The sequence below is a fragment of the Xenopus tropicalis genome, chromosome 3 (genome assembly GCF_000004195.4).
Source record: "Xenopus tropicalis strain Nigerian chromosome 3, UCB_Xtro_10.0, whole genome shotgun sequence".
NCBI classification, from domain to species: Eukaryota; Metazoa; Chordata; class Amphibia; order Anura; family Pipidae; genus Xenopus; species Xenopus tropicalis.
This window is the reverse complement of record NC_030679.2, coordinates 27745061-27770125: the sequence shown is the minus strand read 5'-3', so window position 1 is coordinate 27770125 and position 25065 is coordinate 27745061. Positions and strand designations below refer to the sequence as shown.

The 25065-nt window shown below is 39.3% G+C and overlaps 1 protein-coding gene across 1 annotated transcript; it reads left to right on the top strand.

Moving 5' to 3' along the window:
- Window positions 1-1605: 1605 nt before the first annotated feature.
- On the top strand, window positions 1606-19108 carry hdac3 (histone deacetylase 3). The gene is given in 15 exon segments (NM_001016883.2): window positions 1606-1878; window positions 3582-3664; window positions 4707-4849; window positions 6880-6961; window positions 7926-7982; window positions 8065-8120; window positions 8962-9095; window positions 10302-10382; window positions 12431-12504; window positions 13520-13584; window positions 14301-14390; window positions 15355-15413; window positions 15728-15807; window positions 16359-16516; window positions 17465-19108. Coding segments are annotated over 15 exon segments (1287 nt in total). The 5' UTR covers window positions 1606-1823; the 3' UTR covers window positions 17535-19108.
- Window positions 19109-25065: the final 5957 nt, after the last annotated feature.

Genomic DNA, 25065 nt, shown 5'->3' with positions numbered 1-25065 from the left:
ACTAGAGAGAAATCAAGTGCAATTTGTGTGCGTCTAGGGGGACACTGTGTGGACCAAAAGTTTGTGGCATTTTAGGGGAAGGTGTTGAGAAGAATGAGCAGTAAGTTCATGTGTGAATGGGAGGGTTTAGTTTTCTTCTCTTGTGTATTGCTCCTAATCTGGGTGGCCATGTATGTATGTATGTATATCTTTATTTATAAAGCGCTACTTATGTAGGCAGCGCTGTACAGTAGAATACATTAATACAAACAGGGGGTTAATAAGATAATAGATAAATACAAAGTATAACAATAAATACAAATAAATACAAGATACAGTTACAGTTGCAATAAGTTAAGAGTCAAAGACACAAGAGGATGGAGGTCCCTGCCCCGTAGAGCTTACAATCTATATGGGAGGGTAACTTACAGATACAAATAGGCAAATATAAGTGCTGTAGGTCACAGTGGGTGACAGTACAATATAAGTGCTAGTTCCCAGAACAGGTGCTGGGCGAGTGCTCCAAAAGGTAGTCTTTTAGTTTGGTTTTAAAAAGACTGGGGGAGGATTCTCTCCGGAGGAAATCAGGGAGGGCATTCCAAATGTAAGGGGCAGCAAGGCAGAAAGGTTTAAGGCGGGAAACCGCAGTAATATTGGGGGGCGCAACCAAACGATTGCTCTGCGAGGAACGAAGGAGTCGGCCAGGAACGTACGGAGACACAAGGGAAGAGATGTTGTGAGGAGCAGACGAATGGAGGGCTTTGAAGGTTAGAAGGAGTTTGTAAGATATTCTTTGTTTAATAGGAAGCCACGATAAGGACTTTAGCAGGGGAAGGGCCTGAACTCTCCTGGATGAGAGGAGGAGAATTCTGGCAGCAGTATTTAATATAGACTGTACGGGGGAAAGATTGGAGTTAGGGAGGCCGGTTAATAGCAGGCCATGTGCTTGGCCACATCACTTCTGGTTAGGGCCACCAATATTAGAGCCCTCTTCTGCTTAGTCAGCAGGACCTCCCCGCAAAGCACCGCATTGTTTTGCCCACCAACTGCCGCTAACTAGTAGTAGACTTAGGCCCCACCAACAAATATGCCCCACTAAGTAACATGCCTGGGCACAGGCCCACACCCATAATCCTTCCTGCCAGCCACATTATGTATGTATAACTTTATCTATAAAGTGCTACTAGGATAGGCAGCGCTGCACAATCTTACAATATATAGTTACACACAGGGAGGACAAGTGTCATAATAAATACAATAAACAAGTATAAATAGAGAGTAAGTGCCCTGTGATCCCTGTCCTGCAGAGCTTACAATCTACATACTCTTACTCTGCCCCACTTCCGCCCATTGCGAAATCACCCCACTTTCCGCAGCCCCTTCAGTTACGGCTTCTGTTGGTTTATGGACCTCCTACAAAAACCAACTAAGCAACCGGTCTCAGGAACACAGTGTAATGAAACGCTCAAGTGCTCTAACTTCCGTGTATTAAGAACGGTGGAAATGACTATACAGGTCAGAATAGGAAATAATGGAAAAGACTGGCGATACTAATAATGCTAATAATGACTTTATTAGTAACATTGCTTATTTACACTAAGGTCACTAAGCGACTGCACGGAACGCTGGGATTCCAAGCTTGGGATACACGCCCTCTGGGGGTAGAGCCCAATACGGGAAACTACTGAATGGATTCAGATCCGCATAGCAACTGGTGACGTATGGGGCCCTGCAGGGCTGCTGAGAGAAAAAGGAGCAAACGTATTTCCTGTGCGCTGCCGGAAGCGCTGCTGCTAGTTCTGTAGGGAGTACTTGGGTGTTTTAGGTCTGCTTTTGACAGCGTTATGGCAAAGACTGTGGCTTATTTTTACGATCCGGACGTGGGGAACTTCCATTATGGTAAGTATTGGTGTAAAGACGTAAAGGCAAACAAATGATGGGTTTTTATAGAAACACATAGCACACTGACACAGGAATCCCGATAGATGCATGAGGAGAGGCACTGGCAGAGGCACTGGCATATAGATACATTACACAGATGCACAAAGGACACGTCTTGAGAAAAAATATTCCTGAAATCAGTGAGAAGTGCAGTAGTTTAAAGGGCAACTTAACCCAAATTTTGTTTAAATGATTTTAGCGTTATTTGTAGATGTAATAGCATTGGAAAGCTGTATCTGCACACTGTTTATACTTTTGGTTTTTACATCTAATTACCAATCTGTCAGAAGAAAACCATACCAGCCCGCGAGTGTCTCCTCATCCATCTTATGTCTGTGTGCTGCTTGCTCATGTGCCGTAAAGTGAAAAGCTGAACTTTAACAAAAAAGACGGCTTTTTCACTCTACTGCGCATGAGTGGGCCCCAGGATTCAAAAGAAAGAAAGAAAGAAGGAAGAGGAAACATTCACTGCAGTTACCCAGGCTGGTGTGGTTTTCTTCTAACAGAAGCACCAACCCCGTGTAAAAGATACGTGATAAAAGACACTTTTTTACATTTCCTTCTCCTTTAAGTCCTTTAAGTAAATCCAACCATCCATTCCCCCTCTGCTGGCTTCTGGGTATCCCTTTGATCTCCACTCCCTCCAGCCCCCCCAGTTTTACATCTATTCCTTCTCTCCCTTCCCTCTGTTCTCTTTGGGAGTTTCCATATCCCCTCGACCACTGCTTCTTCTCACTTAGGTGTTTAAGTTAGGTCTTCTTAAAGTTCTCACCCACCTGCTGATTCAGCATATTCCCTTGTCTGGCAGCTCGCTCCCTCCTGCATCTATTCCTCACCCTTCCTCTTTACAGGCTGTGTTCCTGTTGCAGTATCCTTAGGAACTGTGATGGATCCATGCAGAGATGTGTGTGTGTGTTTGTGGGGTGGGGGGGGGTAGCAGTGCTTGTGCCTTTAAGTTATAAATGGTGTATACTGATGTAGATACACACCGTTTATAAGGATAATTCACAGTGTGGCCATTAGGGAAATGGGCAAACTGTAAATTATAAAGATATAGTTTACAGGATATTTGTGGCTTTTGTGTGTTTTTTTTTCTGTTAAAAACCAACATATTCTGCTGTGCTTTATAGAGACTGCTCACAACATTTTTGGAGTGCAATATCAAACCAGAGCCATGTACAGATAGTGGTTTGCTCAAAATCATTATTGGGCCCAAAATTCTGTAAGGTGGCAACACTTTGTGACCATGTCATGCTATTTCTCAGTGGGTCACCAAATGAATGTGTTTGTTGTAAATATAGTTGTCCTTCAAATGTTTGTTTAAAGACACAGTTTTGCATCTATTGACTGCACACCATTCTGTCATATTTGCCAGCATCTGAAACACTAAAACAGTGGGTGAACATTTGGGGAACATAACATGACAGCATATGGAAAGTGGTAGGGACAGAAATATGGTGTCTATTGCACTTTGCAATACAGAGTTTATGTTGTGGCCAATGTTTGTCCATCATTTTTTATATGTATTTGTAGCCTATATTCAAGAAGATTGATATGGAATTGTTTTAAGGGAAAATCAGAACATCACAATTGCAACCATTAAAATGCTAACCTAGCATTTATTGCCAGATACGATCCTTAATATTTGCATTATCATTCAGGCACAGGTCATCCCATGAAACCTCACCGATTATCCCTTACACACAGTCTGGTTCTACACTATGGACTTTATAAGAAGATGATTGTAAGTATAATAGTTTGAGTGTAGAGTTTTTTTTTTTTCACACAAATAGCAAGGCATAAGTAAAATGCTAATTGTTAACAGAACATTCTTCTCCGAATGTTTGTAATATACATAAGTAAGGAAGCTGTCCTAACTCTTACCCTAACAAATATTTTTTCCTTAGTCCTTTATAAAACAGCAGTTTGAAATATATTGCATTGTCCTATTGCTGTTTATGAATAATGTAAGTAGTATGGTATCTCATGCTGCCACATTTATATTGATATATGCTGAGAAGGAATGTCTCAATATAGTTCCTAAATATATAAAATAAGCATATGTAGAAAACCAACAGTAATAATTGCAAAGTAAATATTAGTAATATATTTTATATTTGGCTACAACCCCCATGGCAAAGGATGTCCCTTATGTGAACATCAGGTTTGTGCCCAGCAGCTTCAAAGGGTCAAACAGCAAGTCCCAAAAAATAAGCCGGTAATTGTGCATGAAGTTGGTGCCTTATTGGCTCTAAAAAACACATAAGGTGGCAATTTGTGGGGCCTACCCTGCTCCTTTGTCTAGGCTACCGGGGAAATATAACATGTGACGTCATAATGAATGGAGACTAAGACTACGCCCAGACCTCCATTTATGTAAATATAGTCTTTTTTTATTGAAAGTTTTCAAAAGTAGTGTCCTTCTGGTTATCTGGGTAGTGAGCCCATATACTATGGTAACAAAGTCCTTCTGACTAAAAGCATCATACTTAATACACCAAAATGATAATTAACATTTATTTTCTATGCATACATTTTCTTCTTCTTCTTCTTTTTTTTTTTTTAACCATATAACATACAAAACACCCAGCACTTTACCTAAGATGCTCCATTGTATGTACAAAGGGATACTGGCCCTCGCGGTGTTTAATGTAGTTAAGTTACCTTTAAAAGAAAAAAAGAGAAGTGATTAAGTCATGTCCAATATTTTAATCATCGGTATTCTGGTTGATGTATGTGGGTACACACACAGCCTTATGCTCTTGAAATGGGTCTTTTTTCTTTAGGTCTTCAAACCATACCAGGCTTCCCAGCATGACATGTGCCGATTTCACTCTGAAGACTACATTGACTTCCTTCAGAGAGTGAGCCCCAATAACATGCAAGGCTTCACTAAGAGCCTAAATGCCTTCAATGTTGGGGATGATTGGTAGGTTTCCTTTCAATAACCTTTACAATGTTTCCTCTTTAGAATGGCACTCTCTCTTACCCAAGGCAACAACAGCCCACGCCAGTGAAGATCTGTGCCCCCAAATATGCCCCAGTAGCTCCTCATTTTCTTTTCTCCTGCTTAACTGCACATGCTCTGTGCTACTGTCACTTACCTGAGCTTAGGTACCGGCTCACAATATACTGTATATATAGAATATAAATGTCAGACTATAAGCCTGATTAGTAATTAATTCAGATCTTTAGTACATTGCAGCTCTGAAACCAGTGCAATTAGCATTAGAATTTAAAAATCAGCCTTGTAGCATCAGCTAATATGACAGGCAAACCCTCATTTTCTGTGAACTGTGTTTGCAACAAATCAAATCTATTGCACGGTCGAGAGACAACAGTGTGTAACTGTTTGTGCATGTAGTATTTCAAAGCAAATTTGTGCCTTAACACTGGATTGCTACATTTAAAGCTGAATATGTAGCAGTAGGACACACTAACCATATGACCAAATATCCAACCAAACCTGGATTTATGAAGAAGGTATGGTTATAACCAGGGTGAAAGATACCCCCAGTGATTTTACCTTTAAAGGAGAAGGAAAGGCTACCAAAGAGTTAATCTCAAGCTGCAGGCTTACCTTCAGTTGTCTCAATAGTGCCCTTAAGTCTCCCCAAATTGCAATCGATCAGATGATCAGAAGCCAAACAGGAAAAAAAAACCCGCTGAGCTGGGTAAAGAGGATTCCCATAATGCATCGCTCCTGCAAGGACCTGAGGACCAGGACTGTAGGCGGCGCATGCGCAAATGACCCTATGCAGCACAAGCAGGCGCCCCCCTTCAGCACAAGCTGGCGCGCTCCCCTTCAGCACAAGCAGGCGCGCTCCGGTTGCCATGGCGACGTGCTGTCTGCATGCGAGAGGACACAGCTGGCTTGTGCTGAAGTGGAGTTTCTTCAGTCTGTGCAGGAGCGGGGATGGGAGCGGGGGGGGGGGGCTTGGTGACTGTGCCGGTTGGTGTCTGTGCAGGAGCGGGGGCCGGGGGGAGGGCGGCATGGGATCACAAAGACACAGCCTGCAAGTGCTTGAGGAGCGGGGGGGGGGGGGGGGTTTGGTGCTGACAGACACAGCCTGGTTGGGGACGCATGTGCAGTAAAGAGTAGTGAGGTAAAGGAAGTGGGCATCCCTATTAAAGATGGCGGCACTGTTCACTGAAAAGAGTCTGTAGTATGTAGTAAGTGTACCTCAGTAAATCTTTCTCTAGGCAAGCCAGAAATATAGCGTTTCTACATAGCGATAGTAGTACTATTGAATAGTGTGCTTAATTAATTTTGACTTTCCTTGTCCTTTTATCAATCTCTCACACAAAGCACAAAATTACAGAATCACAGTTTATGAATATAAAGCAATAGGCAAACATTACCTAAATAAACAAAAACGGTCTAAATCTTGAAATTAAAATGGCCACCTTCTGCAGTGATCACAGGAAAACAAAATCTGGGCATTCTGTTAAGTAAAACTCAATGTATTTGTCTTAGAGTTCACAGTAACAACACAGTTCAGCGTAGTTAAGGTAAGATGACATGGGCAGACCATGTCATTACTCTAAGCTGGCCATAGCATGGCACTGAAGAATACACCGGCAACTCCTTTGATTTAGAATTTCAGAATGCATTTTTTTCACCCATTTGACATACAGAAACTTATCAGAATGACCCAAAAATATCAGACTTGAATTCATCAGTCCACAATACTGTTTTTGCAGGAGTCCAGTTTTTCTGTTTCTTTGCCCAAGTATGCCTTTTAACCCTGTTTTGTTGCTTTAATAGAGGTTTGTAAGCTGACTATTTGTCCTGTGTGACAAAGTTATACTTGTGTTTAAGCACTGCCCTGTACCAATAATGGGCACAGCAATGTTAATGTTAAACAAGAACATCATATTTTAAAAGTCACTTTATTGTGAAAATTGTAAATAATTAAATCCTTAAAACCATGTACATCTTTTTCTTCGACTTTGTAGCCCAGTTTTCCCTGGTCTCTTTGAATTTTGCTCTCGGTACACAGGAGCCTCTTTGCAGGGTGCAACACAGCTAAATAATAAGGTGAGGAGCACATTTTACATGTAATTGTTTAGTCAGTACATTTATATTTAATGTTTGTATTTTAGTACATTTTCCAAGTAATTTATGCAATTCTCTATGTGGATTAGTGCAAGTTTGCTAACAGAGCTTACTATTCCTTGCTTCGGGCAGTAGTTATTGGGCCTCGGCATGCGTTTAAAGGTTCTTACTTAGAGCTAGATTTACATAGACGTTACATGTTTAATGATTCACACTGTATTTTGTCTGAATTTAATAGCATTAATGCATTCCACAGCTCCTTGCTAAGTGAGCCCCAATTAGTGGTCGGCATTTAATGTGGAAAACTGCGAACAGGACAAAGCAGATCCATATGTTTTTTTTAATGCAGTAGCTAGTGTTTCTTGTTAAACTGTCAGTTTGGGATTTTGTTTGGACTGGTAAATTAACTCCTTAAATCTGTCGTATACGATTAATAATGTACAGGGAAACCTCAATTGTACATGCCCTGATTTTAAATTTTCCAGCATTTTACACTGTTTTTTTTCTAATGCATTTGATTGGGTGTTTTTCCCTGATTTTACATCATGTTGTTCTAGTAAAGCTGTCCATATAGTCTAACATAATGCAGCAGCTCTTAACTCTTGTCATTAACACCCTAAATCATGTATTTCAGAGTTAAACCGACTCCAGTGTTATATTCTTTGTGTGCTTAGTTGCTTTTATGCATTTCCCTGACATCCCCTAAAAAAAAGGTAAAATTGGGGCTCTTTATTCAGCATTTTAAAGTACCAGGGTTTTAATACATATGAATCAATATGTATAGAGGATGTCTGTCTCTTCTGTGCTCTCTGCTTTCCGTGTGTCCTTAAAGCCCTTAGTTTTATATTAATCTGAATAAGACACGTCAAATTTAGAGAATGTGACAGGAATAATAGCATTTCTTCTTAAATAAGCTCTTGATTTTGTTTCTTTTTAATATCCACAGATCTGTGACATTGCAATTAACTGGGCTGGCGGACTGCACCATGCTAAAAAATTTGAGGTACCTGTTTGATATTTAAAAACATAACCTGATATTTGCCATATTTTCCTCATTGACGGCTATATTTCTTTGTTTATCACAGGCATCTGGGTTTTGTTATGTGAATGACATCGTTATTGGCATTCTTGAGCTACTTAAGTAAGTACCATAAATCTGAATTAAAATGGCTTTCTCCTAAAAGAAGAAACTTCCATAAATAGGTATGCTGTCATCATGTAGATCAGTGATCCGCCACCTGTGGCTCGCAAGCAACATGTTGCTCACCAACCTATTGGATGTTGTTACCAAGGACCTCAAAGCAGGGGCTTATTTTTTAATTTCTGAATTGGAGGCATAGAAACCATGTGTACTGCCAAACAGAGGCCCCTGTAGGCTGCCAGTCTACACTGAGTTACCAAATAACCAATCACAGCCCTTACTGGTCAATCTTTAGGACCTTTTTTCATGCTTGCATTGCTCCCCAACTTTTTTTACATTTAAAAGTTGTTCACAGGTAAAAACGTTTGGGAACCCCTGATGTAGATGCAGTCCTATGATAATTTGTCTTATTTTATAATCCTATAATACATTCTACATTGGTTTTACAATGCCTAGTCTGCGAATGCTTGCCCATTCTCTGGGATGCTGCAGTTATGAACCTAATAACAGCTTCTAATATTAGAGTAACATGTAGTTTTGGAAAAATACATTTGATTCACTTTTCAAAATTTTTTAGCTGTAGTAACTATTTGTGCATTTGTGTGGCCTGTAATCTCTGGTACTTATCCAAAACAATAAAAAAAAACAATGAAAAATTGCAAGGGGTGCTCCCAAAAGGAAGCTTGCTTTCCCAAAAGGGGTTAATGCATGCACATACTGTGCAGTATTAATTAATTTCTTTCTCCTTGTGTTTTAGTCTGATGCACATAACTTCCCAAAAGGGATGTTACCTGTTTTATGAACTTCATGTTAACATAATGTTTTGTGGGTTTACCCCTAGGTATCATCCTCGTGTTCTTTATGTAGATATTGATATTCATCATGGAGATGGAGTACAGGAAGCATTCTACCTCACTGACAGAGTTATGACAGTATCATTTCACAAGTATGGGAATTATTTTTTCCCTGGTACAGGTGAGTACTGTTAAAAGGAACAGTAGAAATGAGGGCAGTTGGACACACACCATAATGTTGGAGCACAGGTGGAGAAATGTCTTGAAATGCTTACTCTTATTGTAAATCATTTTGCTAATAATAAATTAGCAACTAGTGGCCAAATAGCATTATAAAATGTTTCATTTTGATATACAGCCAGTCTTTTATATTCCAGACAATAGGCAAGAAAGGTCTATAGTCAGAATAATAAGAATAATTGGCTGTTTGCCCTTGTGTCCAAATTTCTAAGCCATTTTTCTACCTTCACAATAGATACACCAGTATGTGACCGTAATACTAAAATAGTCTTTATCTGCTAGTGTAGGCAGTCGCTCACCAGTAATAAACAGCCTTTGAAACGGCCGAGTGTGCAAAATGGATAAACGTAATTATATATTTGGATTACATGGATAAACACTTGTGTATACCTTTTTTTTTTTCCTCCTGTAGCCAATCTTGCACCCTTTTTGTATTCAGACATTACTAACATGTAAATTGCTGTTCTGCATGCAAAAGAGAGCTATAATAATGTGTATTTACTTTAAAGTGATGAAACACTGTCAAGCCATGGTCCAATAGGTTAAATATTGTGTGAGTTAGTTATTAATTAGGATAGCAAATGACTTGGTTCTGAAAGGAAGTCCATGGAGCTGAAGCTCCTCACAAGAAAAAAACAGTAGGGAAGGACCATGTAATTATTACTCCTTACATTCGCCTACAAAGCCCTCAGTAACAATGTTCCACCTTACATTTCCAGCCCTATCTCCAGGTACACCCCAAATCAACCACTTCAATCCTCTAATGATCTTAAACTTACCGTATATACTCGAGTATAAGCCGAGATTTTCAGCATGAAAAATGTGCTGAAAGCTCCGCCTCGGCTTATTCTCGACTATATACGGTAATGATGCTCTAGTAACCTCATCACATGCTCACCTTTACTAGAGCAGCTCCATACCTGTGGAATTCATTAACCCACAATGTCAGACACTCTTTTGTCCCACAGAGTCTTAAAACACACCTCCATGAAGCATACACATTTACCTGATAACCAAACTGGTGCCTTGTAAGGCATTACCAGAAACAAATGGTCAGCTATTGCCATGAGCCTAAGAAAGGTACTCGATAATTTAACCCCACAAACTTTGATTATATTTATTATTCAGCTTCTGTTTTATCCTATAGGGGATATGTACGAAGTGGGAGCAGAAAGTGGAAGATATTACTGTTTGAATGTTCCCTTAAGAGATGGCATAGATGATCAAAGTAAGTTCCAGCTTCCATCAGTAAGGTCTGTAAGTTGGGTGGCACAATCATCTTTTGTTCTATACCTGGTTCACAAGCAGAGTGTACACTGAAGTTCACTATACATTTTTCTAGTAGGTTCTGCTTGGTACAAGGGCATACCTATAGTATGGTAATGTCTTATTATAAAAGTATTTTCTTTTAAAGGCAGGCTAAAATCATTAATTCACATTAATTTTATATGTGGTGTCTAAAAATATAGAAATATTTGCAGTTTCTGCAGACTGCTAATACCAGGTGTTTGGCTCAACTGAGAATGAGCAGTGACACAGGGTCTTCAAAAAGCTATTGAGCTGAAAGCCTGCCAAGTAGTATAAAACTCCTAATATCTAATATCACAATTGTTTATTGCTATTCATTTTAAAAAGTTACTGTAAAGAAAGCAAGAGAGCTCAAAGAATCACGCTAAGAAAGTTTACACTAATTCTTCTTTACGAGAATTCTTCCATAACTTAATTCTTTGTCTTTTGCTGATTTATTATTAGGAGATTATAGCATTAAAGGGTGGCGTTTGATTTGGGATACAGTAAGTTGTGGCCAGTGTGTGCTATGAGAGGCTTAAATAGCAAATTAAGCCAGTATCCCTTCATGAAACCTTAGGTGAAATGGAGCAGGAGGAAACACATTATACATTCAGCTGTACATTTTTTTTGCTTGAAAAATACAGGGAGAAAATTAAGGCTTAGTGACCCTTGAAAGCATTGTCACAAGAGGGGTTCAGTGATTAGGTCATTCCACTGGTTTAATGACAACTAGAATATTTAGAATTGCAATGGTTCTGTATGGGGATTTTTACAGCTAAAGGCTACAGGGTTACTAAAAAATGTGTGTTATCTACGAAATACAGTGGCTTGCAAAAGTATTCGGCCCCCTTGAACTTTTCCACATTTTTTCACATTACAGCCACAAACATGAATCAATTTTATTGGAATTCCACGTGAAAGACCAATACAAAGTGGTGTACATGTGAGAAGTGGAATGAAAATCATACATGATTCCAAACATTTTTTACAAATAAATAACTGCAAAGTGGGGTTTGCGTAATTATTCAGCCCCCTTTGGTCTGAGTGCAGTCAGTTGCCCATAGACATTGCCTGATGAGTGCTAATGACTAAATAGAGTGCACCTGTGTGTAATCTAATGTCAGTACAAATACAGCTGCTCTGTGACGGCCTCAGAGGTTGTCTAAGAGAATATTGGGAGCAACAACACCATGAAGTCCAAAGAACACACCAGACAGGTCAGGGATAAAGTTATTGAGAAATTTAAAGCAGGCTTAGGCTACAAAAAGATTTCCAAAGCCTTGAACATCCCACGGAGCACTGTTCAAGCGATCATTCAGAAATGGAAGGAGTATGGCACAACTGTAAACCTACCAAGACAAGGCCGTCCACCTAAACTCACAGGCCGAACAAGGAGAGCGCTGATCAGAAATGCAGCCAAGAGGCCCATGGTGACTCTGGATGAGCTGCAGAGATCTACAGCTCAGGTGGGGGAATCTGTCCATAGGACAACTATTAGCCATGCACTGCACAAAGTTGGCCTTTATGGAAGAGTGGCAAAAACAAAGCCATTGTTAACAGAAAACCATAAGAAGTCCCGTTTGCAGTTTGCCACAAGCCATGCAGGGGACACAGCAAACATGTGGAAGAAGGTGCTCTGGTCAGATGAGACCAAAATGGAACTTTTTGGCCACAATGCAAAACGCTATGTGTGGCAGAAAACTAACACTGCACATCACTCTGAACACACCACCCCCACTGAATAATTACGCACACCCCACTTTGCAGTTATTTATTTGTAAAAAATGTTTGGAATCATGTATGATTTTCATTCCACTTCTCACGTGTACACCACTTTGTATTGGTCTTTCATGTGGAATTCCAATAAAATTGATTCATGTTTGTGGCTGTAATGTGACAAAATGTGGAAAAGTTCAAGGGGACCGAATACTTTTGCAAGCCACTGTATAGGACATGTTACTGAAAATATCTTATTATTTCTTCTAGGTTATAGGCACTTATTCCAGCCTGTTATCAAACAGGTGATAGATTTCTATCAGCCCACCTGTATTGTTTTGCAGGTAAGATAAACTGTTTCAGAATAGCTTGACAATCCATGAGAAACAAATCTTTTACTATTAAGCTGGGGTGTTCAGAGGAATAAAAAGTACTTTTATATGGGATTAAAAACCCAAGATACATTAAACCTTTGGTAATTGTTTTAAATGTTTTTTAATTTTTTTATCTTTTGTATTAAATATATTGTTTCCCTCTTCATTCAGATTTATCTGGTATAACAGTCTAGTATCAAATGATTTCCCAGTTAAGCTTGTTTTGATCCGGCCCTATTTATCATTTGGCAATATAGCTGGCCTCAGATACATCTGAGATTCAGTATTCTGTATATAGGTCATCCACACACACATGGTGAGACTACACACATGCATAGCAATGATCTACAGTGATCCAGTAGATAAGGTTGCTGGGCGATAAGCTGGGTCATTCATTGATGCCCACTGATCCATTTATGTGCTGAATTAAATTGTCTGTCAGTCATAGTTTGCCTTCTTTTTGGCTGTCACTGCAGAAGGTGATTGGCCAAATTGATTGCTTAAGGAATCTGTGCATCCAGTTCCTTTAAAAAAAATACATAAGTGAATAAACAATCTGTGCAGTGATAACCAGGTTAAGTTTACCATGCTCAGCTGGTTCTTAAGTGTTGAAATAAATTGGAAATGTTTCTATTCACATTTTAAATACATTTTGGTTAAACAGATCATGAAGCTTTAAATATTTTCAGTGAATAAACATTACGGCAGTCTTTAAAATGCTTATAGTTAAACTGTATACATACAACTAACAGAATATAGCTCATTTTTTGAAATACAGTATGGCTACAGTTCTATAGGCCTGATTTTTTAGGCTTTCCAGTGCTGTTCCATTGCATCCAGCAAAAGGTTAAAATGTAATACAAAGTCATAAGTTTGCCCACATCAACCTATTAGTTAAAGTAGAAGAATAACTGCTTTCATGACTTATTTTGTCTGAACTTGTAAAGTTGTAAATATAAACATTGCTATTTACCTGTTTTCCTAGTGTGGAGCAGACTCCCTGGGTTGTGACAGACTGGGGTGTTTTAACCTGAGCATAAGGGGCCATGGGTAAGTTCTTATAAAATATATTTACACTTGGGCTATGGTTTTTTTATCAGCAAAAGAGTAGTACTATAGAAACACCTAAAACCTTCTTAATCATATAGCAGAACAGCCCTGATTAGGAAATTGAGGATTCTTCCACATGCTTTATAAGCTGATGTGCCTCTTCTGGGTTTTAAAGCACAGCTTTGATTAGACACCAGACAGTATCTCTAGTTAAAGGACCAGGAACACCAAAAGATGAAAGTGTTTTGCATGCAAGCCTCACACTGAAGCTTTATCCACCGCATAAGGAGTGAAACACACCTCACACTTGTTCTGTAGTGGGCATTTCAACAATATGCCGGTGTAAGTTGACTAAAGCTTTTGTGATACAGGGAAAAAAAACACTTTACACATTTGGGTCTCAATAGTATCCTGCGCTATTTAGGGCTATTGACCATTCCGAAAATACTTAGTGATAGATAGCAGCTATCCCTTTGTTACCTAAACCTGCCCAAACCATCTATCACTAATTGACTTTTCATTATGAGCATAGGCATAAAAATGACATCAAAAACATGTAGTAGAAAAGAGACACAAATGCTTACATTACTGTGCTTGTTTTCACATTCTTATTCAGCCAAAGACAAACTGCAGCAGCATCCCTTTAACACACGTTAAACATGATTGAAATTAAATCCTTACCTGTCATGTGATATGAATGTATTTTTTTTACCTAGGGAATGCGTTCAGTATGTGAAAAGCTTCAATATTCCTTTGCTTGTTCTTGGTGGAGGTGGTTACACTGTGCGTAATGTAGCTCGCTGCTGGTAAGTTATTAGCCTGCTCTTTAAATATCCTTGCTAGTGTTTTTACCAAAGATTGCCAGTAGTTCCTACACTAGGCTTTATGCACTGTCCGCAAGAAGGATGGGTTGCATGACAACTTGAGGCCAGTGAGGTTACCCTCATATCTAATTCAGTATCCTTTGACATATTCAGTTACAGTTATGTAATGTAAATGGGAGGAACCTGCTGTCTGTGAATTATGAATAGCAATATGCTTTACTATACTAGCTTATGTATATTTTGAGTGTGGTTTATCTAGTGATATTAGGAGAGAGAAAAAATGATTTTTGTTGAGCAGTGAATCAACAGTTGTTATATTATATATTAATAGAGAGAGAAAATAAAATTAGCAGAGTTCATTTACCCTGTTGGTCCGTTAATAACCTTGCTTCTGCTACGTTGTTGCAGGGGTCAGAATTAGCAATGCAGAGATTATAAACAGTCAGACCTATTTACAAATAACTTCATTCTTAAATGTGGATAGTCTGCTCTGAATTTAAATATTATGTAGACAGTGTTATATTATTACAGTTCGCAGTTGGTCTTTTTTTGTATTGGCAGTTTTTGTTGCAAGGTTGTCTGTCTTGGAAATTTAAGCTGTAGCAACCAGATAGCTGTCAAATACCCTAGCAGTTCTCTGAACAGTCAGTCCTTGGGCCAACAATCACATCACAAAGGGGGCACATGTCCAATGGGAATTTTAACCTGGCCCAGGTGATCACATATTGACTGGGAAAGCAGAATGATTTGGTCTCATACTCTGGCCATTACACTGCAGAATTGGCAGTCCAAGTATGGGTTCTTTAAAGTAGTCGAGTGTTCTCCTATGCACTTAATACTTCTATACCCTCCCCAAGGAAGTTCAGTACTTCAGCCCAGTAAGATCATACCTCCAGGGAAGGATGTTCTTTGGAATAAATAATTTACCTATCTGTTTTTTTTCCAGGACTTATGAAACGTCGCTGCTTGTTGATGAGACAATTAGTGAAGAGCTGCCTTATAGCGGTATGTGTGTATGAATTATTAAGCGCATAGCTTTAATTTCATAGTTTTTACTGTTTCCTTTATGTAATGATAACAAACCAATATTAAAGAGAACCTGACACCTGTAAACATTTAGCTTTTCTCTGCTTGATGCCTATATCTTATTCTAGTTAATATGTTTGTGGCTTTTGCAGGGTTTTTATTTTATATAATTAGTGAGCTTTGCTGACCCTCTTTACCTTTGTTTGAGCCAGGTCTTGCCGGAGATTTTATAGATTGTGTTGCAGCCGAGTATCCGCTTTATTAAAAAAAAAAAAAATGTTCTTTCCATATAGAATACTTTGAGTACTTTGCGCCAGATTTTACGCTTCATCCGGATGTTAGTACCAGAATTGAAAACCAAAACTCCCGGCAGGTAAGACTCTTTATAAAGGAGATGGAGAAGTATAATCACTTGGGGTACCAAAATGTTAGAAACCCCTCCCCCTACCCCCGGTAATTACAACATATATACTGTAATTATTACCAGAGACCCCAGGCTGGTGCTCCTATTGCTAAAAACTGCACCAGCCTGAAATATATCTGTAGGAGCACTTTAGCTGCCTTCTTCGTCTACTTCTTTTTTCTTCTGATCTGGGTGCACATGCACACTAGAGTGAAAAGCTGAGCTTAAAAGACTTTAACAAAACAAAGAATAGGAAGAAGATTGTATCATAGTACTCCTACAGGTGTACCCTAGGCTTATGCAAGCAGGGGCCCTGGCCCATGGTCTCAGGTAAGTGATTATAATAACTAGGAGGGCACATAACATAAGGCACCTCAGTATATGTGTGTAATTCTAACAATATCAGAAATATAGAGTGGATTCTGCACTACAGTAGTTTTCCTCTGTTTTTATCTGGATCCTTTCTACCTAATGAATCACATTGTTCAGTTTCTGCTACATTTTTCCTCTCATTTCAACAGTATCTAGATCAAATCAGACAGACCATTTTTGAGAACCTAAAGATGTTGAACCATGCACCCAGTGTTCAGATCCACGATGTTCCATCGGACATTCTGAGCTATGAGCGCACAGATGAGCCAGATCCAGAAGAGAGGGGTTCAGAAGACAACTACAGCAGGCAAGTTAATGACTTTCAAAATGCTGTCTGCTAAAACACAATGACATGGAGTCTACATGACCTGTTAGGGAACCCTTTCTAATACATCCAACAAACAGTGGTTGCACTGGAAAATTTTGAAAGCTTGGTTCTTTGTTTGAGAAGCTTACTTGTAAGCTCTGTAGTCCAAAGCAGCATTAAAAGCTTTACTTGGTGTACAGAATTTTTGCCGTAGTTTACTAAGATGGCGTACCTCCTTTTTTGCAACATTTTTAGTAGGGCATTTGCTAAACAACACTTTTTGCCTTTTGTTTTAATTAAGAAATACAGGTATGAAACCTGTCATCCAGAATGCTCAGGACCTGGGGATTTCCGGATAAGGAGTCTCTCTGTAATTTGGATCTCCATACCTTAATACTACTAAAAAAAAATAATATAATTTTTTTTTATTTTAATCAAATCATTTTGATTTTTAAAAATGATTTCCTTTCTCTCTGTAATAATTTACAGTACCTTGTAATTGATCCTAACTGAGATATAATTAATCCTTATTGAAGTTGAAACAATCCTATTGGGTTTAATTAATATTTTATTTTTTGTAGATGGTATGGAGGTATGGAGATCAAAATTACAGAAAGACCCCTTATCTCGAAAATCTCAGGTCCCAAGCATTCTGGATAATGGGTCCTGTAACTGTACTTGGATTGTTTTGTGTTAAGCTTTGTTCCAGAACTGCCTTTGCTGCCCACATCTGGTGTACTTTAGCCTTTGTCTTTGTATGCCTGCAGAACAGGCTGCTTGCCTTTGGTTCTGGCCACAGACAACAGGTAACAAGCAGTTTGCATGTTTCATGTGGCATTACATGCGACTGGAATATGTAGAAGGTCATGGATCTTTATTGTAATAAGCAACAAAACTGATATATTTGCTTAATAGTTTTAATCTGTTTCCTTTTTTTTTTTTTTCAAGGCCTGAAGCTTCAAATGAATTTTATGATGGTGACCATGATAATGACAAGGAAAGTGATGTTGAGATTTAAAAAACAACCCTGAAATGACATTTTTCTAAGTGTACTCACGGCAGGCTGTGAGCCTATACTTTACCATTTTATGAACTTCTCCCATCAATGTGCCTGGATAAGGGTCAGCGGATCCACTCCTAGGTTATTTCAGGACAATATATCCAGTTTGCCTGTTTTTTGGGGACAGGACTGTATTAGAACTCGTCTACTTTTTGCAGGACTTTTTCCAAAATGTTGGGACTTCCCACATTTCAGAGAACAGCTCTCTTAACAGAGGGACTTTTTGCACTAACCGTGCAGCGAAGACTAGCTTTTTTTTGTATAGTGTTACTGTTTATTTGATTTATTCACAAAACAAGTTATATTGTTTTGATGTTTTTTTTTATTGTTATTGGAAATACCCAAAATATTAACTAGATCACATTGTTTAGGCACTTGCTCACGTTACTGTTGTTGCTGCAGCAGTAAAGGCTTACATTTTTAGGAATAATTCATGTGCAGTTAACCCTTTGTAAATGCCTGTAATATGTATATTGCAGATTTTCCATTTATTTACAGTGGAGCTGAGAATTCGCTCTGATAGTTGTGGGGTAGCTAAACAAACTTAGACCACTATTTCACATGGTGCACATAAGATATGTGACTACCCTGTCTCTATACAAGTATAATACAAGCTTTTGTTAAAAGTAACTGTATGCTGGTACAGCTGGAACAAACCTGTGCATTTACTAAGAATTTTCCCTAAGAACCTCCATCTAAGGGCCATATTTATTATAGTATGTAAGCCAACATCACTGGTGATGTTGCCCATGGAAATCAATCAGCAGTTAGATTTGAATGGCCACCTATAAATATAAAGACAAAAGCAAAGATCTGATTGGTTGTTATGGGCAACATCACAGGTGTTGTTGGCTTATAATAAATATAACACTATAATAAATATGCCCCTTAATGTGTTGGACATAAACAACCCAGTTAAACTCTCATCATCCAGCTAAACCTTTTAGGCCAAGAGCTTTCCCTCACAATGCATTTCTTGTGGATCCAGTTTCCTATGTATAAATACACTTTATTTTTTATTAAACATGAGGTTTGATGTGAACAGATCGTTGCTGGGCTGCATAATCAGATTTTATGCACTTGAATTGAAGCTGCAGTGTTGTTTGCTTCATTTCCTGATATTTGAGGCTAAAACATGTAGAACAAAATAACTATTTTTAAAGGGTGTACTTTACCTTTAATACTCATCCTGAGTTTTATGGTAAGCACCAACTGGTATCCTACCCAGCCAAGATTGATAATCAGGGAATACTCTGTATTGTGCACAACTGAATGTTTGGGATAGTCTTGTGTTGTATATTTTTATGTTTTTTAAGTGCTCCTATATGAAAGTTGTAACAAATGTGCTCACATCCACAGCCCTTCTGGCTGATTTGCCTTTGTTTGAAAAAGAGGCTTTCTGATTGGTTGTGGAATCAAACCTGAAATCCAATCACCCCTAAGAATTCCATATACATTTACATATAATCTCTTTAATTTCTGCTCATTTGTTGTCAGTCCATATATATTTTATAAATAAACAAAAAAAGTTATATTTTGGTTGATGTTTCTGTTTTTTAGCCCTGTACATATAGATATGAAGCCTCTGGGTGCAGGTGCAAGAGCACTAAGGGGTACAAGAGTGTGCCTCCTATATGTCTCCCACATGTCCGCCTCTTTAGAATCAAACACAGCCTAGCACAATTATAGGCACAGACCAGAGGTCTCTATGCTCTGAAACGCAGTGTTCAATGTGCAAAAAAAATGGCTGATTGCAGCTTTCCTTTGCATGCTATGCCTGGGTACTCAAACGAGACCTATTATGTGAAATTGTAGTACATTCCTTCCTAGAACCTTAGGTTAAACTTCCTGAGCAACTGAAGGTAAGCTGTTTGGCTTAAAGCCTTCTGAGTTTCATCTTATAGAGAAAAATAAGTGGGTAGCCTAAAATTATTTCTAGCTTGCTTTTTCTCCATCTATGTAGGTAATACTGACTTAGCATGTAGTTTAAGCCTTTCATAAGCTGCTACCTCCTGTATCTATTATGAAATCCTTTATAAAAAGCCAGAAGGGCTATAGCCTAATGCAACGGTGTGGTCTGCTGAATGCAGCTGTTAATGGAGTTGTTATTAGCAAGTACATAGCATTGAAAGTTGACTACAATACATAAACCTAATGTATCTCTTCTGCATTATCTAAAGTTAAACCAACAGATTTAAAGGAGAAGGAAAGTCAAAACCTATGAAGCACACTATTAAATAGTACTATTATTGTTGTGTAAAAACGCTATATTTCTGGCTTGCCTAGAGAAAGATTTACAGAGATACACATACTAGAACCTACATACTTGTTTCAGTGAACGGCGCCGCCATCTTGTCCAGCATGTCTGTATGGGCTGAAAAGCACAAGCCAGCCCCCCCTCCGCTCCCCGCTCCTGCCACAAAGCCTCCGCCGCTCCCCGCTCCTGCCACAAACCCCCCCGCTCCTGCCACAAACTCTCCGCCGCTCGCCGCACCTGCCCCCCCCCCCGCCTGCATGTCACAGAGTTCTCCAATGCTGCGTCGCCATGGCAACCGGACGCTCCTGCTGTGTGCGCATGCGCCGCCTACAGTAACAAGTCGCCAAGTCTGGAACGAGCGATGCATTATGGGAATCTTCTCTACAGTGCTCAGCGTTTTTTTTTTTCCTGTTTGGCTTCTGATCTTCTGAACAGGTGAAGTATGGGGAGACTTAAGGGCACTATTGAGACAACTGAAGGTATGCCTGCAGCTTGAGATTAACTCTTTATTAGCCTTTCCTTCTCCTTTAAATGGATAACATTTAGGGTAATGGCACAGTCTGCAGGAGTCCTAAAGTCTTCTCATAACGTTATGCTAGGCAGTCGGTTTCTTTCCAATTTGAATTTCAGCATTTCTGAAAGCATATTTAACATTCAATACACTATTTAACTTAGTGATGTGTAGATTTACATAATGTTAGTAAATGAAAGGGACTCTGCCTTCTGAAATTCCTGGAATGGAAGAAGTCGGTAGCACTCTACTTAGTGTTAGGGTTGGGTAGGGTTCGAGTTGGAAGTGGGCTGAGTTATTCTCAACCCGCACATCACTATCAGGTACCTATTGCATATTTTTGGTACACTCTGGTTGCAGTGCATGAATTCTGCATGTTCTCCTCATATTTAAAGGGGAAGGAAAGGCTAAGTCACTTGGGGGTGCTAAAATGTTGAGCACCCCCAAGTGACTTGAATCGCTTACCTCGTACCCTGGGCTGGTGCCCCTGTTAGGAGAAAACCGCACCAGCCCGGGGCACCTTGGGCGATGCGCTTCCGCCTTCGCTAAGCCTTGACTGAGAGTCAGGCGCATGCTTTTCACTCTACTGCGCATGCGCGCGCGGCGAAGGAGGAAGCTGCTACCCCGGGCTGGTGCTGTTCTCTCTGTACAGGGGCACCAGGTAAGCGATTCAAGTCACTTGGGGGTGCCTAACATTTTGGCACCCCCAAGTGACTTAGCTTTTCCTTCTCCTTTAAGTTGAGCCATATACCATATATTTGTATCTGAAGAATAGAACTACATTCTCAATGAGGCTAGCTGTGTGGCAGGGGGACACAAGGCTTTAAATCACCAGCTAAGTCTGGGTGCAATAGCACAATATTATCGCCATTACACTTGCTGTTTCTGAACCTTCCCAATGCACACCAACTCTACCTGCAGGGCAGGATGATGATATAAAGGTGCACAGCTGCGACCAAATGGGGAAAGGGATTGGGTATAGACTCACCCTGATTCCACCCAATCCCTTTTCCCATTGGGTCACAGCTGTGCACCTTTATATCCTCTTCCTGCCCTGCTGGTAAAAAAAAAAAAGTTTAGGAAAGGTGGCAAGCCTAAAGGTACTGTAGTTAAAGGATGGAGAGAATACCGAGAAGCACCTTAGGACTGGGATTCAAAATAAGACCTGACATTTCAGGTACACAGAGGCCCAAGCAGCCCCCACAGGCCCAATAAATAGTGACAGTCCAGGGCATTTTACAGCAGCCTTACTGGGATTTGCCAGAATCCACAGATTGCTAGTCGAGGCATGCACAGAAGCCCAATTAGGCACCACAGACCCAATAAATAGTGTCTGACTGCAGAATTTTACAGCAGCCCCTTTGAGGTTTGCTAGAACCCCAACCTTTCTTACTCGTGAGCCACAGTCAAAGGTAAAAAGACTTGGGGAGCAACACAAGTATCATAAAAGTTCATGGAGGTGCCAAACAAGGGGTAAGATTGGCTATTAGGTAGCCTCTATGAACACTATCAGCTTACAGGAGGCTTTATTTGGTAGTTAATCTTGTTTTTATCAAACCAAAAGTCAGGAATTCAAAAATAACTACCTGATTTGGGGGCACTGAGAGCAACATCCAAGGGGTTGGTGAACAACAAGTTGTCCCCGAGCCACTGGTTGGGGATCACTGCTTTAGGGCAATAGCATGTGGTGCAATTTTGGACACTCGCCGGACAGTGAGAATGAACAATAGTCACCTGTCTTTAAGGGGATGTAAAGTCAAAAGGAAGAGATTAGTTGCCTGCAATAGATCTCTGATACAGTGGGTGACTAATCTCTCTGAAATGCCTTTCCACTGGCAACAAAGGAAATCACTAGTGGAAAGGCCTACGCATCATAGCAGAGGTCTATCGCAGGCAACTAACCTCTCCCTTGGACATTACCCTAAATCATAACTCAGTGTTTATACACGCTAAGATATGAAAGCACTGTAACAGATGTCTGGTACAGAGCATTCCCCTGCTTTTTTTCACATCTGGACGGCCACTGGCCTTGTAGGTTTCCAGGAGCTGTGATCAGAGCTCATCTCAGGGGAACAGCATAAGATGCAAATTAAAAAGGTTTCTAATTAAAAAAACAGTAGAGACTTTTTAATGGTTTAATGATTTTTGACTATACATCCCCCTTAAGGTGGGCATACACATACCTCATCAAATGAGCAGATCTTGTCCGAATATACCCAATAGGCGACATCAGGCTAATTCTATTGTTTGGCCCTAAGACAACAATGGGTATAGGAGCCGTTGGTCCGAGGCGTGCATCAATAAGCAGTTACGATCTGACAGTAAAATCAAACCAGACACCTGCCAGAATACCAGCCAGATATCAGTCAGGGAGACCCTGTGGGGGCTCCATATTCACGGACAGATAAGCTGCCAAATAGGCTTTAATGACTCCAGTTGGCATCTTAAATCTGCCCGTGTATGGCCACCTTTAAAAATGAACCAGGCGCAAATCTACCCTTGTGCCATTGCCCTTACAGCAACAGATTTAATAGGCCATTTTAGTTGTTGCCACAGCATACTCCTCCTCCTAGAATGTTTGGTTCAGTTGTTCTGTATTGGGTTAATGTATAGTCATAAATTATTAGTTTAAAGGAAAATAATGGGTGAAAAACACAGTCCTCAGTATCCATGTAATCAGTCTAATGAACAATAATACACTGCGAAATGCAAATTTTTATTCTTATTTGTGTGAATTCCTTTCTACTTTTTTTTTTTTACATTCCCCATTGAATCTTTAGACCATTCAAAGAGTTGGTTATGAATGATCCACACTTGGTATTATGACTGGTACTATAGTATGACTGGTACTATAACATTACTGGTACTATATTATGACCGGTACTATATTATGACTGGTACTATTCTTTGACCGGTACTATTCTATGACTGGTACCATATTATGACTGGTACTATTCTAGTAGTATTCTATGACTATGACTGGTACTATTCTATGACTGGTACTATATTATGACTGGTACTATTCTAGTACTATTCTATGACTGGTACTATATTATGACGGTACTATTCTATGACTGGTACTATTCTATGACTGGTACTATATTATGACTGGAACTATTCTATGACTGTTACTATATTATGACGGTACTATTCTATGACTGGTACTATATTATGACGAACTATTCTATGACTGGTACTATATTATGACGGTACTATTCTATGACTGGTACTATTCTATGACTGGTACTATTCTATGACTGGTACTATATTATGACTGGTACTATTCTATGACTGGTTCTATTCTATGACTTGTACTATATTATGACTATGACTGGCACTATTCTATGACTGGTACTATTCTATGACTGGTACTATTCTATGACTGGTACTATTCTAGTAGTATTCTATGACTGGTACTATATTATGACTGGTACTATATTATGACGGTACTATTCTAGTACTATTCTATGACTAGTACTATTCTATGACTGGTACTATATTATGACTGGTACTATTCTAGTAGTATTCTATGACTGGTACTATATTATGACGGTACTATTCTATGACTGGTACTATATTATGACTGGTACTATTCTAGTACTATTCTATGACTGGTACTATATTATGACTGGAACTATTCTATGACTGGTACTATATTATGACTGGTACTATTCTAGTACTATTCTATGACTGGTACTATATTATGATGGTACTATTCTATGACTGGAACTATTCTATGACTGGTTCTATTCTATGACTGGTACTATTCTATGACTGGTACTATATTATGACTGGAACTATTCTATGACTGGTACTATATTATGACTGGTACTATTCTAGTACTATTCTATGACTGGTACTATATTATGATGGTACTATTCTATGACTGGAACTATTCTATGACTGGTACTATTCTATGACTGGTACTATATTATGACTGGCACTATTCTATGACTGGTACTATATTATGATTGGTACTATATTATGACTGGTACTATATTATGATTGGCACTATATTATGACTGGTACTATATTATGACTGGTACTATATTATGATTGGCACTATATTATGACTGGCACTATTCTATGACTGGCACTATTCTATGACTGGCACTATATTATGACTGGCACTATTCTATGACTGGCACTATTCTATGACTGGTACTATATTATGACTGGTACTATATTATGATTGGTACTATATTATGACTGGCACTATATTATGATTGGTACTATATTATGACTGGCACTATATTATGACTGGTACTATATTATGACTGGTACTATATTATGACTGGTACTATATTATGATTGGTACTATATTATGACTGGTACTATATTATGACTGGCACTATATTATGACTGGCACTATATTATGAATGGCACTATATTATGACTGGCACTATATTATGAATGGCACTATATTATGAATGGCACTATATTATGACTGGTACTATATTATGACCAGCAGATGGGGCCCTAGAAACGCAGAAGAATGCGGCGCGAACCCACGTGGGTGCAATATAGAATCTCCCAGCTTTCTTGACAGACTGCCTGTTCCTTTTATTCCGCACCGCCGCCCTACCTGTACAACAGTAAATGAATGTATCCCATACAGTCACAACAAGTGCGGATAAACACACACTTACAGAATGAGGGCAGGAAACATTTCATATTGTCACCCCGCCCCAGAGCTCCGAATGGTCCGTTCCAAACCCCGG